The 15,823-nt window shown below is 32.4% G+C and overlaps 1 protein-coding gene across 1 annotated transcript in view; it reads left to right on the top strand.

The window, feature by feature from the left end:
* Positions 1-15,823, top strand: part of LOC130449850 (sushi, von Willebrand factor type A, EGF and pentraxin domain-containing protein 1-like) — a 51,858-nt gene that overhangs the window by 8,344 nt on the left and 27,691 nt on the right. The window contains exons 6-12 of the mRNA XM_056787891.1: positions 1,774-1,956; positions 8,392-8,604; positions 9,772-9,969; positions 10,053-10,154; positions 10,212-10,364; positions 11,870-11,991; positions 14,735-14,849. Coding sequence (XP_056643869.1) covers positions 1,774-1,956; positions 8,392-8,604; positions 9,772-9,969; positions 10,053-10,154; positions 10,212-10,364; positions 11,870-11,991; positions 14,735-14,849 — 1,086 coding nt within the window. The remainder of the gene's footprint in view (positions 1-1,773; positions 1,957-8,391; positions 8,605-9,771; positions 9,970-10,052; positions 10,155-10,211; positions 10,365-11,869; positions 11,992-14,734; positions 14,850-15,823) is intronic.

The raw sequence follows: 15,823 nt of genomic DNA, 5'->3' as shown, positions 1-15,823 counted from the left end.
CCGCTCCCAGGTGTAGTTACGTAGTGTTTCATACTTCGAGAGAATATGAATAGAGGTTTCGTCCTCTATGCAATAACATCTGCATTATCTACTAATGTCTAGCGTCTTCAAGTGTGTGTCAAGCCGACAATGCGTCGATAGGACTCCTGTTAGTATTCGTAGATTGTTCTTAGATTGATACATTCAGAAGATCTTCTCTGATCATAGTTTCCTATTAGAGTCTTTGCCTGCCCTGTAGGTCATTTCAATAATGGGTTTCGTTCCTATCTACCTTCTTATTCACTGCTTCTTCCATTGTTTAGTAGCTGATACCAGAGAAGGGTTCAGTTCCCATGAAGGGCTTGTCTGCCCCCTCTTAATATCATTCATAATCTAACCAATAAATATTCAACTTCATTTATAACGACCTAACCTAATCCAACCAATGCGAATTTGACGTGTTCCATAATCTAGCTAAAAAAAAAAACACAACCATGATCAATAGAATGCATATTTATGTCACCAGTCAATTTTAATATTTATTTTGAAGCTTATGAATATCATGTTTGTTAGAAGAGAGTTTCAACACGCCAGAATCCTCAATTGATGAATGTGAGCAATTCTTTTAATATTGTTATTGTATTTTAATCATAATTCAATAGATATATATATATTTATATATATATATATATATATATATATATATATATATATATCTGAGCTTTCAAATGGCATTTGATTTGCCACCTTCCCACTACAAAAACGTTTATAAACTAGCAAAATGTTCTAGGAAATATTAAATTCATCTTAGGCAATAAATAAACTATGCATATGTACGAAAACTATAAAATGTTAGTGCCAAATTCTAAATATAGAAAATTGCACCAAGTCAATCACAATAAAGAACTTTTCACAAGAAACTGGGTAAAGTAGTTCAGCTCAACCAAAATTCAGAATCTAGAAATTATAAAAAGTAGTAACTCAATGACAAACGTGTCAATTGATATATGAATAAGTTTAACCCATTGAACCAATAACACTTTGTCGAAATTTTCTGCAGGACTTAGCATTGTACTTATATTCAATTGTAATTTCGATTGCTTTGGCTATGTTAATAACAGTAACTGCCACAATCCAAACTCAAAACCAGGTAATTCAAGATTTCTTCTCAGAGACTTCGAGGACGAAATCTGTACTAGAGAAAGGAATCCACTGATACAAAATAACAAAAATAACAAAAACAATATGCACATAGTCAGCGGATTCCAAAACATGGATCAAATAAATATAGGTTGATTGCTTTAAATTGCAACTTCATTGTTAACCCTAATTAAAAGTAAGATTTTTTTCCAAATTTCCGTTTCTGTTTGAGTAAATTGTAGTTATTGTAAATAAAACATTTTTAAAAAACATTTTTATATCCACAATATTATTTGACAATACTTTTTTATCTCTTTGTTCATCAAACTGGAGTGATTGTATCCAAATCGCTAGAAAAATTACCTATTGTTTTGACCATTTTTATTCCTCGGTACAAATGAATGTCAATAAGCAGATCCAAATTCATATGTTCAGTTGCCAATATATAGGTCAATTAACCATAAGTTAGAGGACCAAATCTGATTGCCTTCAAAATTTATTGATTAATAAAAAAGACGAATGTTTTTTAAATCATTTCTCATATTGGATATTGTTGAAATAGTTATGTTCCTGTAGCTATTAGAATGTATTCCAATAATCGTATTCGTGAAAGACATCTTACGTTTTCTCTTCTTTATTTATTGTATTTTTCAGAATTGAAATGTATGAAAATAATAGCTCCAGAACATGGTTACTACGTAAAAAACCGAATGTGCCCAAATGTTATTTTCAGTGCATGCGGTATAAGATGTGAAGTTGGATATAATTTGAAAGGGACCAGTGTGAGATTATGCCAAAAAAATGGTACATGGAGTGGAACGGATCCTTCCTGTGAGAGTAAGTTATAGTAAAAATCAATTTTTCTCAAACGTTTTTAATTATATACGGGAAAAACAATTTTTGAAGTGTGCACGAAAACCAAAGTTTGATGTGTTTGAGTAGAAATTCCGCGAACTACATTAATTATATTTGATATGAAACAACAGTAATATCACTCATTTATATGAAAGGAAGCTATCCTCTGTAATATATACAAGGTATATGATTATCGGAGAAAAAAAGACATATTTTGAAAAATATTTATTTAATACATCTGTACCTTGGAACAAAAAGGGCCAATGTCCAAAATTTGAAAATTTGAGTTAAATGAACAATTGAATTCAGGATGCGACATATAGTAATTGTTAAAAGGACCAAAGTCCTCTTATTATTAGATCATTGAAACTCAAATATTTTGTCACGGCCAAAGCTATTTACTGGAAATGCAAAAATGGCCAATTCCTCAAATTTAAATTAGGGTTCCTGTCATTTGACGAAAATAGACATTGGCCCTTTTTGTTTCAAGGTATATACAATCAATTAATCTTTTTTCAAAAACGATGGAAAAAATTAGAGAGTCACGAAAATGAGAAATTAAACACATATTGCAATCCAAACTAAAAACGCGAAAAATATATATCAACCCGTATGAAAGTGAAGTAAATACAAAATTATACTTTGTTCAATTCATATTCATACATCATTCTTCTTTAGTACTATAAGTAGATTTAATAAAGCAGAAGTGGCATCAGGCGAGAACTAAAGCAGAGAAACTATTCAGATTGGTCTTTGATATGAAAAACAAGCGAGAGAAACGTTAAGATTTGTAGAGAGAAAAATATAAACCACTAATTACAAGATAATAACTGTTAATAGTGTCTTATTTTATTCTTCTTTATTCTTTGCACTACAACGTTAAGTTATTCTTTAATTAAGTTCGTCCAAAATTGGCTGTTGTGCCCGAAAACATCAATGTTGTACGTAAACTGATAAAGTGAAATCGTTATGTGACATACCGTGAAATTGAGGCATTAGTCCCATTTGCATAATTCAATGCTACATGAAGATATGGCTGCCAAAAAGATTTGTTCGCGTTGGATACTGCATAATTGGACAATTGCTGAAAAAAAGCTCTTGTCGATTGGTGCAAATGCTGAAAAAAATTAATCGCGGTGCTTGAAAAGACGTCTATAAGATCGTGACAACAAATGAATCATGCACATAAACTCGAAACTAAGCAACAATCGACTGTATGGGTCTATCAAGTTGTAGTTGAATCACTAGACATGTCATAAAAGTTCCATTAGAGCAACGAAGGAAGGTCAATTCGGAATGATACACCAGCATTTGGTTGCCAGAAGTATTCGAAAAAAGATTATTCCCGCAGATCAGATATTCCGAGTACAACATTTTTCTACACCTGAACAAAAAATTTTTCGGCAATTGGTTCAAATGCATGCAAATGTGTATTGATCTTAATGGAGAATTTTTTCATAAACAGTAAAGTCAGATCCAATTATAAATATTTGACATCCAGCATTCTAAATATTTTTAATAATTCTTCTGACTGTGAACACTTGTTATTTAAGTACCCGATGAATCACCTTAAATTTAGAACAAGAACTTATTGCAAATTCTCAGACTGAAAAATAAAATGTATTTTGGCTAATTGAATAGAAAGAATTATATATAAAGAATAATTAATCAATTACGCTATTGCGGATTATACAGTGCTTTTCAGATAAAAGTATCCACCTTTAATAACTTTTGTAATACTGGTATTTAGAAAAAATCCAAAAACACGTCAATTTATGTTGGAAGGGGCAAGCATTATGGCTTATTTAAACTCACTGGAAAAGCCACCCCCTCACCCCTAGCAGCATCCCCTTTATTTTTTTAAATTACTTTTCATATTTTTTATGTAAAATTTGGATACTCCTCTTTGAGCTGATTTCAAAAATGTATAATACTTGTAGGTTAAAGTGGTTAGTTTATGAGATAAACAATTTTTCTTTTAAGAGCACAAATTTTACTTATTATTTACTTTCACCTTATTTGCCTGTACTAAAATGGGTTGTACAACAGTTCAAACTCTTTAATCTTTTTAACTGTGCTATTTATTATGAAGTTACAATAAGTGTTCAAAATGAGTACCATTCACTTCCATACAATGGTATAATCTATTTTGAAATGCCTCTCTGACATTGCTTAATACGGCTGGATTTAATTGTCGACATTGATTTTCTATCCTCTCTCGTAAATCATCCAGAGATTCTGGTTGGGTAGCATAAACTTTTGTTTTTAAATACCCCCATAAAAATAAGTCTAGGGGTGTTAAATCCGGTGACCTAGGTGGCCACTCCATCATCTGCCCCCTTCTACCTATCCAACGAGCGGGGAATGTTTCGTTTAAAAATTGTCGGACAGGCATAGCATAGTGTGGAGGAGCTCCGTTTTGTTGAAATACCAGTAAATCTTCGGAAAGGTTATCATCATTTTCTATTATTGTTGTAATACGTGGGTCAACCCCTTCCCTGAGTAACTCAAGATATGATTCACCATTTAAATTTCCGTTGATGAAGAATGGTCCGACAATGTGGTCACCTAGGATACCACACCAAACGTTTAACTTTTGGGGATGTTGTGTATGGAATTCACGTATAATATGTGGATCACTTTCAGCCCAATATCTACAATTATGCCTACTTACTAAGCCATTTAATGACCATGAGCATTCATCAGAAAAGCAAATATTGTTTAGCAATTGTGGATTGTTATTGATAATTTGCGTCATTGATTCGCAAAACTCTAGACGACGATCAAAATCATCTTCATTCAACTCGTGCACCAACTTAACTTTGTATGGGTGGTACTTGAATTTATGTAGAACTCGGAAAACTGTAGAAGATGAAACACCGATCACTCTACTTATTGTTGACAACGATTGGGGTTGTTGAGCCTCTAAGCTGACTTGCCCTAAAATTGCCACTTGGATTGCTTCGTTATTTACGAGTCCCTCTCGCTTATGCACTTTATTGCAAACAGACCCTGTTGTGGTAAATTTCTCCATCAGTTGAATTACATACTTATGAGTTGTTGAGTAATTCGTTAAATATTCTAGCAGCAGCTCTTGCACAATTATTATTTTGGTAGTATAAACCTACAATTTCAATTCTTTCTTGCAAAGAGTAAACCATTTCAGAGAAACAAAATAAATAATGTATCAAATTACACTATCAATAGTGACTACAAATTCTAGTTGACAATGTCAAACTTTAATAAAAAGTAGAGTTTTTTGTTGTTTGGATTTTTTAAGTAGAATAAATAGCACAGTTAAAAAGATTAAAGAGTTTGAACTGTTGTACAACCCATTTTAGTACAGGCAAATAAGGTGAAAGTAAATAATTAGTAAAATTTGTGCTCTTAAAAGAAAAATTGTTTATCTCATAAACTAACCACTTTAACCTACAAGTATTATACATTTTTGAAATCAGCTCAAAGAGGAGTATCCAAATTTTACATAAAAAATATGAAAAGTAATTTAAAAAAATAAAGGGGATGCTGCTAGGGGTGAGGGGGTGGCTTTTCCAGTGAGTTTAAATAAGCCATAATGCTTGCCCCTTCCAACATAAATTGACGTATTTTTGGATTTTTTCTAAATACCAGTATTACAAAAGTTATTAAAGGTGGATACTTTTATCTGAAAAGCACTGTAGTATTAAACGAACTTTCACATGACATATTACGAGATCCATATATAAATTTTACAAAATAAACAATTGTCAATTTTGAGTATGATTTTGTTGATCAACTACTCAACACGGAACTCTTGTTTAACTAACTTTTGAATGACATTTTCCTCCTCCACCGCCTCTTTCTTAAAACAAATATCTACCTTAAAAAAGAAATTAAAACCTGATGACATAAATATTTGCGGAATCAGCCCCACTTCTCGGCTCAGCATTTGAAAGTTAATCACTTCTGCACCAGGAAAGTTTTCAATATTAAGTCTGGATATGATAGCTATTCTGGAATAGCACTAGATTGCAGAAAAAACTAAAACCCAAATTAGATCCCAGCGAAACTGCCGAGCTCGCAAGTCTAACATCTAGGAATTCAAAATACCTCAGATACTGACAATCACGATCTAAATTAATAATATTACGATTTAGGATAACTTCGGCCATCAACTTTTGAACAGATAAATTATAAATATTCATTATCCTACAATGGAATTGCGACAGCTAAGAACAAATTCAGCATTTAACTTCAGCTTCTAGACCAAATCTTTTATGTCTTCTGGAGAAAAACTCCACAACAGCTAATCTCACGCGACCCAAATCCTTCAAAGGTTTTCATTATATCAGGTCAATGTCTATAAGAGCTAGTGGCGGTGCTTCAATATTCGCTTCCAATGTTATTTATTCAACCTTACTTACTTTGTATACAGAGCTCGAATCTATTGCTATAACTGCATATTGTCCAGATAAATTTACCATATGCTCTTTATATATTCTTCTTCTGAAGAAGAGCTCTTTTGTTTTACATACCAACTACCTCAACTATTTATCTTAACCGGTGATTTCAATGCACCTAACAAAATGCGAGCCTCTGCTCCATGTAATTTGATCGGATATTCTCTTCCTTTGCTAGTCCAAACCTAAAACAAAAATATGAACTTATCCCAAATAGATATCTTTCGAATATACCACCATGGTTAAAAACTCTACCCTAATCTGATATTTCCCTCTGCAAATTCAATAAGGAAATGCATATGTTTTATGGTTAGCCATTGTTGAGTAGTGAACAGTATAACAAGAATGCCTCAAAGACCGAAGTTGGAGTTGGATGTTATGTAACATAATTAGAGAAACTCATTGGATTCTATAAGATCTCTTTCTGTAGTGTTAATACTGGTAAACTACTTGCAATATTACAAGTGCTTAAACATACGCAACAGCATACAAATTCACGCATAGCAATATGCACAGGTTCCTTATCTGCCATAAATTCCATCAAATATGCATACACCAGATAGCACAAGCTATACATGATATAAATTAACCGTTGAGAAATCGAAATACCTCCATCACGATTATATGGGTTCGTGCTCACGTTGGTATTATAGGTAACAAAAAAGCAGATTGCCTCGCAAAAGAAGCAACATCTCTCACCTCCATCACTAATCTCCAAATATCTGAAGACGTAAAAGCTTACATGAAAAATCTAAATCGTAACACCTGGCTAAATCATTGTGATGAAGTTACTTCGGTTCTACGTGACATTCAACCAATAGTTAATAAAACCACCAAGTTTGATTTATCCAGCCGAAATGTGTCTGGCATTCGCAGATTACGTATTACCTACACTCGCCTCACACCTGGTTATCTAATGTCAGCATCTCCTCCGCCAAATTGTTAACATTGTCACACGAAGCTCACAATAAACCATATTCTATCTGAGTGTCCAAACTACGCCATGAGACGTCACCGGTTTTGTATAAAATCGAACAGCTTATTTCCAAAATAGAATATCAAGTCATTAGACTTAAATTAATTGTATTTTATTTCATGATTCCTCAAACTGATTTTACTATTTCTAAAAATAAATACTCAAATTTGTTTTGTTTCTATCAAAAGAATTTCATGTAGTGATTTCGTCGTTGGAATCAACAAAGGATAGTCACTAGGCGAAGAATACGGAGTAAATCGTAGCCTAAATCATCCCAAATTGAAATTACTGTTCTGCCTGCTGTTTAGTATCTAGTGTGTGGATTCACGATTACAAAACAGTAGAATTACGTCCCCAACAACATCAAACATTCCTAAGTACTTGTCACAGGATCGCGTGTATGGTCGATTGTGAGCAATTACGGGTCGTATCCAAAATGAAAACCAATGTCAAATTGTTTTTGTTTGTCAAAAAACAGCTTTTATGCTTGTATGGTCACGACGAAATTTGACAAATAATGCTTAAAGTATACACTATATCCTCAAATCACAAAGCATATCAAATACAAGGAAAATGATGCAGTTTTTTTTTCAATTTTGTCAGGAATTAAACTACGACATTTATGGGGCGGGGGATTCAAAATGAAACGGACGTACTGACCTCGTATATGCATAGTATAGGTGTACAGAAAATTTTGTTTTAAGAAAGTTTTAAGAAACTGTGAATTTGATTATAATAATGAGCAATTAATATCAGAACTATACTCGAAATCATACTACTTATCTTTTAATGCCATTAAGCTGTGAAAAACGCTTATTAAAGGTGACTCTTATAATAATTATTACTTCCGAAAGCTATCATTAGGGAAAACCAAATGTTTCTTTTAAAAATGAATCGAAAGAATGGTAAGAGAGTAACAAGCTTATTTGCAAATATGTATAACTTTTGACATTGTCTTAAACTATTTAATACTAAGATTCTAAATAATTTATTATTTTTCAGTTAAAACATGTAACCAGTTGGATATTCCCAAAGGGGGTAAAATGCAATGTTTCCAAACAGACACACAGAAAGAATTTAATCAAAATATGACAGAGCTTCCTGTTGACACATCTTGCAAATTTTCTTGTGACGAAGGGCATATTCTAACTGGATCAAAGGAACGAATATGTTTACCTATATCTAGATGGTCCGGGCTAAGAACACTTTGTAGACGTAAAATACTTTTATAATAATAATTATCAAACTAAATAAATTCGATAGGTTGTCAATTACAATCAGAATTACATGTCTCCAAATATACATTTGTTACTTTAAGTATACTCAAATATTTCTGGGCTGTCACGTCGTGGACTTATTTTAATTTACAAAGGTTTTGACATTGATTGAAAACATTTTATGTACACTACTAATTAAAAAAGTTATCTATCCCTAAAAAATTATATCTAGGTCAATTGCGAATATTTTAAGCTATTTTCTTAACTGATATATTTCAGTTTCTTATTTTTGTACGGTTGACTAATAGACATGTGATTTTTAAGACTTCTTATAAGTAGATTTTCAAGAAATTCTTGTCTCTCACGATCTAGAGTGAAACTATAAATGCCTGAGAGTATTTCAATCCCACTTTACCGATATGTGACTCGGTAGAATTGTGTAGAAGTTGACTTAAGAGCTGGGGATCAATTATATATAGAGTGTACTGAGAATATTTTTTATGGAAAAAATAAAGGAGTAGCTGTAGCAAATAATAATATTCATTAACCGTGTAATATGGCTAAGTTTAGTGGGTACGTAATATTCATTTGTGTTGTTTAGTATGATGACGTTAATATTTTCAAACGCCGTTTTATTACGTTATTTTTTACATAAAAAAGGAAATTACTGTGAGGTAATGTAAAGGTATCATTCCACTTTTGAAACCGTAGTCGCTTGTTATCATGAATATCATAGCAGACATTAGCAGCCAGAGAATTACTGGACATTGCAAATAGTAGTGACGGTCCATCGAATGAATCTGAGGATGATTATTAAACGGAAACTTATGTGTTCTTCTAGAAAGTCTACTCTTCAAGTTTTACGAAAATTTTACGAAAATCTAGAAAATTTTTTGAGCTTGATGTATAACAAAATTTAAACACACCAATTCTTAACTGTTGTTAGCCTGCAAAAGTGCACAGGAAATTTTGAATTTAAACTAATAAATTTATTTTGGTTACTTAGGTAACTCTTTCACAAATTCAAATACACGTTTTTTATTCGACATACCAAGCGTTATATAACGATTGTGAACTCTCAATCATTTATGGTTTGTTATAATGATGGATCTATTTTTTGTGGCATTCTACTCAATAGATTGATATTGGATCAATATTTTTCCAGCAATAAAGTGTAAAAAATTAATACCAATTAGTTTCGGTGATATTGAACCAGCTTCGTGCAAAGTTGGAAAACAAGAAATGGGTAAAACTTGTCGAATAAGATGTGATGAAGGATTTAAAATTGAAGGCCCTGAAGAAAAACACTGTTCTACAGAAAATGGGAACTGGGACAGTAAGTTTGAATCAACAACATGTATAGGTAAATATAATGTTAAACTTGAATTAGCTAGCTAATTAAATGTGTTTTGACTGTACAGCAACCATATTGCTTACAAATTTTAGATATCACACCACCAGTGATTGTTTGTCCAAAAAATGTAATTGTTAATTCTTTACCAGGAAAAAAGTATGGCCATATTTCTTGGGATGCACCTTCAGTAACAGGTACATAAAGCATTATTTTTTAATAGAATTTCATCAAGTATATATCATATATTTCAGATAATTCAAAACTCATTGTATCAAGTTGGATGAGTCCTGCAGTTTCAGATATAAAAAAAGCCAAATTTGAAATTGGTACCACCAGAATAACATATTTTGCTCAGGATGCTTTTAAAAATAGAGCAAATTGTTCTTTCGAAGTTACGATCAAAGGTATACTATATAATATTGTTTGTACATGTCCAATATGTTTGATATTCAAGAGAGATATCAAAAATTAGATCAGATTAAATTATTGGGATCTTCTCTGGCGCTTGTAAATCTGTTGATACACCACAAAAAGGTTTTGGTATAATTGTCCACATCGTTCCCCTTTTATCTAAGCTGAAGGTACTTAATCTGTCTTAACTTCGTTAGTAAGGTTTTCTAAAATAAAAATCACTGTATGGAAATTGAATATAAGTGATCCGAAGCTCTGTCCCATGAAAAGTGATTCCTTTAATTGGCAAAAATTCTTGCCTCAGTGATAGTGTGCTAAATTCAATTGTATAGGTTCATACAGGTAGAACACCAGTTTTTTAATTATACAGGATGCTGCGGGACTTGATGCAAAACATTCGGGAGTAAGTAGATGACGTAAAAATTTCTCATACGACCTCTCGTTTCTGAGTTATAGGCCTGTAAATTTGAGAAATTAGAACTTATATTTTTAAGTACATTTTCTAAATTATACATTCGAATATCATGAATTTTTAATGGATATTCTTGTGGCCGCTCATGCCCAATGGTTAACAATCCGTAACTTTTATAGGGACAACCTATATAATCTAAAGATAGCAGAAATCAATTTTTCAATCGATTTTAAAACAAAAAGGTACTCTTTGATAGAATTTATGGTTTAGAAGATACGTATATTTTTAGATCGTTTTACAAGAGACGTTCTGAAGAAAATTGTCATTATTTATTGAAAATACTAACAGGAGGTAATGAAACATAATCAAGCATTTTTAATTGAACTGCATACTGTCGAACATCGAATTAATTACATAAATAAAAATATGAAAAGTAGAAAAAATTTGTTGGTTAGGTTTTCTTACTTACTTACTACAACTTATCAAATAAAAATAAAAAAAAAAAACTTTAATAAATGTTCGAGGTGAGCAGATATTTCTTTGAATTTGGAATCGCGGTCTGCCTTATAGTATCACAATAAAAGCTTATTCTAAATTTCATTTTTCTAAAATAGAAGAGGTTCGTTTGGAAGTTAAGTTCCAATTTACTGATATATTTTTTTCAAATCCTTTGGAGTTGTATTGATTCTAGAATCTTGGGAATGAAAGTCGTTCCGATCAACTGTAATCGTCAGTTGGTTTCCTTGGGATATCATATTCCTCTTCCTATATTCACATTCTTAGTTTATCCTATTCTTCTTTAATATCTATTTTATATACAATCAGAATTTAATATTACGGAATATTTTGTACTCAAGGCTTAAATGAAAGTGTTTTAAGGAAAACGAATATTTATTATTATTAGTGAGAATGAGATAACGTATTAATGGTTATTATCTCTATTGAAAGAGAACTGATCTTATTCAATAAGTAATTTCATGGAGTCTAGTTCAAATAGCGTAAATGGCTGATTCTACGCCCAACTTATTAAGAATTTCCCACATTTCAAATATTTAAATCATTTTTATTAAATCAGTAACTTTTTAGATATGGAACCGCCAATTATTGAAAGTTGTGTGGATCCTCCAACTTTTCTTACTGGTGATACAAATGGGGCTAATATAAGTTGGGATGAGCCAATCGCATTTGATAATTCCCAAATTGTATCGGTAAGTACAATGAAGAGTTTCATAATACTACAAAAATGCTAGCTCCCTTCTAGAATTTAGCAAAGATCAAGTTAATGATAACAGTAATCAATTTTAGCTTCAATTTCCAAATAGATACGATTTTTTTGAAATTTCTGTATTTTCTATTCTTTCGGCGGTATATCACAATCGAGGTAGTTGTAGCCGATTGTCAGGACTGAATATCTATTCTTGATACTAACTATAATACAACCTTGCTTTTATACGAGAGACAAAGATGCCTTATTGTCAAAAATAAATACACATATAAAATAAAATCCAAATATTAAAGTACACACACGAAAAATACAATAAAGAACAATATCACCTTTTGAAATGTAGATTCTTCAAAGTTTATATATAATATACATTACATGTATACATTATCAATACAAATCAAATTCAATGATGTGCATAAACTAAATAATAAAATTAAATATATTAGACGGATTCAAATATGAATAAGGAAGGAATAGTCAATAATTTGGATCTTCTAAAGAAGTACCGACAGTGAGTCCTGCGATTAAAGAAGGACATAAAAAACTGTTATAGGGGTTGAGATATTCAGTTTCTTGGTAGGTTAGCGTAAAATAGAGCTTAATTTTTCATATAAATCGGCAGATATGTAACTCCAATTTCAAAGAGTTGTCTACAACAAGCACTGAGAATTTTACATATTCAACGACATCAATAGTGGTGTTATTTAGAACTAAACGCTGCAACGTATTTTTATATGGCATAGAATATTAGAATCGCACTACGATTGAAGAGTGATTAGATCACTAGATGTGGTCCTATGAAGTACAGCGACATCAGTGTTGCTCACAAAGAAACTAGTATCTTATTCAAAGACATAAATTTTACAGGCAGATGTGTAGATAGGCAATGTCGTTGATGAACAAAAGAAACGAAATAGTATTGAGCCTTGAGGCACTCCACATTCTATTGGCTTGCAAGCGAAAGGTGTTTCCCTGAAACCGCAGTACTGCATCACTTCAGTAAATTAAAATGTTGATGCACTAACGAACAGTTTAAATATAAATTAACGATTTTTATCACAAAGAATCAATGAATTTTTTTGTCTTTCAAAAACCTGCTGGAAACAATGATCGAGACTATTTCCTTCGAAAAAGTTAAGCCAACCAAAAAGCTGTAATATTTTATGTTTACCTAGCAACGATCAAATTTCAGCGATAATACTGCACTAGTGCCAAATTTTCGTCTAGGATTAATAAAAATCATTTGGTTTTAATTTTATATTTTAAGAAAAGGAACAATTATTGAAAATGCAATTAGAATATACAACTTTACTGGAGGCCGACGATGGTGTTTCTATGCTGCTTCCACCACTTCTTATTGTTACTTCGCTACTCTCATTTCGCATTTTTTGTACAATTCATTTTGAAATATTTTTTCACGAACAAAACTGTTGTCAATAAGTTACCGTAGATACCAATTCAATGCCAATATGATGATCGTCAACTACGGTATAATTTAAAGAATTACAAATTTTAAACACAGAATTAAGTTTATTTTGAATTAAATTTTTCTCAGGAAATAGTCTGCCAAAATGCCCTCTCGTGCATCTCAAATTGTCTCATAATTTCCTCGAGTGCGCATTCGCGCACTCGAGAAAATTAAATCATCGACAATTTGACATTAATATTGAATATATTTAATGAACTGCAAGATGTAATAGAAATCTCATGTGACTCTATATCTTTCTATCTCCATCTTCAATGCATCAGAATCTATACGCTGCATTATATGCTTAGTCTAGCGTTTTCAGGTGTCCATTTTGGCGACGTAGCCCAGATAGGAGTTCTGTTAGTCTTCGTAGGTTTTTCTCACTCGTGTTGATACGTTCAGCAGATTTCTGGATATAGTTTTCGCGGTGAGTCCTTGTCTGTCTCATCCTCTCTAGGGTGTCCCAGTAATTGGTTTGCTCCTATCTACCTTCTTTTCCACTGCATTTTCTATTGTGTTGTAGCTGATACCGCAGAAGGGTTTAGGTCTTATGAGGAGCGTGTCCCGGAATTCATTGTAGGGTAACTTTATTTTTTTTAATAGCTCCTTTAATGTTTCTAATTTGGATTTTATGATATTGGCGATCAAAGCCCTGATGGCTGCTTGCGATAGTTCCTTTCCAGATTAAACTCGACACATTTTTCAATAGCATAAATTTCTGCTTGAGAAACGCTTGGTGTGTTGCCCAGTCTTTCAAAGTGTTTTATTCTGGACCTCTATACTCCTATTACAGTTATGTTTCTTCTGCCATATTATCCAGTACTATGTGGAGATGTAGGAGATTTAGAAATACCTCTAGAGCAGCTGTGAATAATTTTAGGGCTACGGTTACACATATACAAGCCAGAATTTATACCTCTGTCTTGGTGGCCAGTTTATGGAGGTGAAAAGTCTTAAGACTCTCCGTGCACAACTTTCCGTTCAGTTTTATATCAATTGGAAAGCCAGAGCTTCCCGACCCCAATGGATCATCTTATTCAGTACCTTAAAAAATTATAGTTCTAATGTTATTATTATCAAAAATTAGGAATCTTCCAGACAGTGACTTGGTGGTTCAAAGAATTGTGTATTCTCTAATCTATTATAAAAATGTGATGAGCAACTTGTATGGCAGAATAGTTTCTAGCAAAAATATAGAGATGCTTCATCACACATAATGTATTATGATTGATTGATTGATAATAAGAATCTTTTTCAGATGAACAGATCCCACGAATTTGGATTCTTTCCAATTGGTACTACAGTCGTAACATATATAGCTTCTGATAATTCCAATAACACCAGTACATGTAAATTGAATATTACTGTTGAAGGTAAGCTAAATTTCGCAGTATTGATGTGCTTTGTGTGAGAAAAATACACTCGTTTGTTAGAAATATTTCCCAATTTTTATTTGTCAGAAATTTGGTGAACAGTAATTCAACATTAAAAATATATTATGCGAAACGATTATCTCCTGTTTAAGACATTCGTAACAAACCAATATGGATTTTGATAATCCCTACACTAATTACTAGTTTGACTCCTTCACTATTGTATAAAAAATTTTTTTTTATTTGGCGTGAGTTAATCTTCGGTAATTTTATATGATCAATTTATGCCCATGAACCCTTTTTAAATCGTCACTAAAAACTGTATTATATTCAGTGTTTTCGATTGAAACTTCAAGAATTTGATTCAAAAAACCTCAAAACTACGCCCCTTAGTAATTTGTTGTCTTGAACTCATATTTCATAGCGAGAGAACCAAGAAGATGCAAACTGGCAATTTATAATAAAAGTGTAGAGCAGGTTATGTCTTTTAAATATTTAGGGGTTAACATCACGAGCAATAGGAACTTGAAACAAGAAGTCAAAACGCAAACAACAGCAGCATCTAGGATATCAGGATTCCTTCGAACCGTGATATGGAGGAATAAATTTTTAAGTATCGAAAGCAAAACTTGTGTCAGACCAGTAATGACATACGCCATAGAAACGAGGGCGGAGACTGCAACTACTAAGCGGATTCTTAGAACGACCGAGATGAAGACATTTCGCTCAATCACAGGGAAAACACTAAGAGACAGAATAAGGAGCAATGAAATCAGAAGAATGTGTGACGTTCCGGATATAGTGAGATGGGCCAGAACTTGAAGAAGAGCATGGAGAGATCATGTCAATAGAATGGACGACGATCGATTGGCGAAAATCGCAAAGGAAGAGAGACCCAATACAAGTAGACCGCCTGGAAGACCACCAAAGCGCTGGTATGAGAGCTGGTCCTCGGAGTCACCACTTAGGCTGCC

The sequence above is a fragment of the Diorhabda sublineata genome, chromosome 10 (genome assembly GCF_026230105.1).
Source record: "Diorhabda sublineata isolate icDioSubl1.1 chromosome 10, icDioSubl1.1, whole genome shotgun sequence".
Lineage (NCBI taxonomy): Eukaryota > Metazoa > Arthropoda > Insecta > Coleoptera > Chrysomelidae > Diorhabda > Diorhabda sublineata.
The sequence above is the reverse complement of the archived record's forward strand: the minus strand, read 5'-3'. Positions and strand labels throughout refer to the sequence as shown.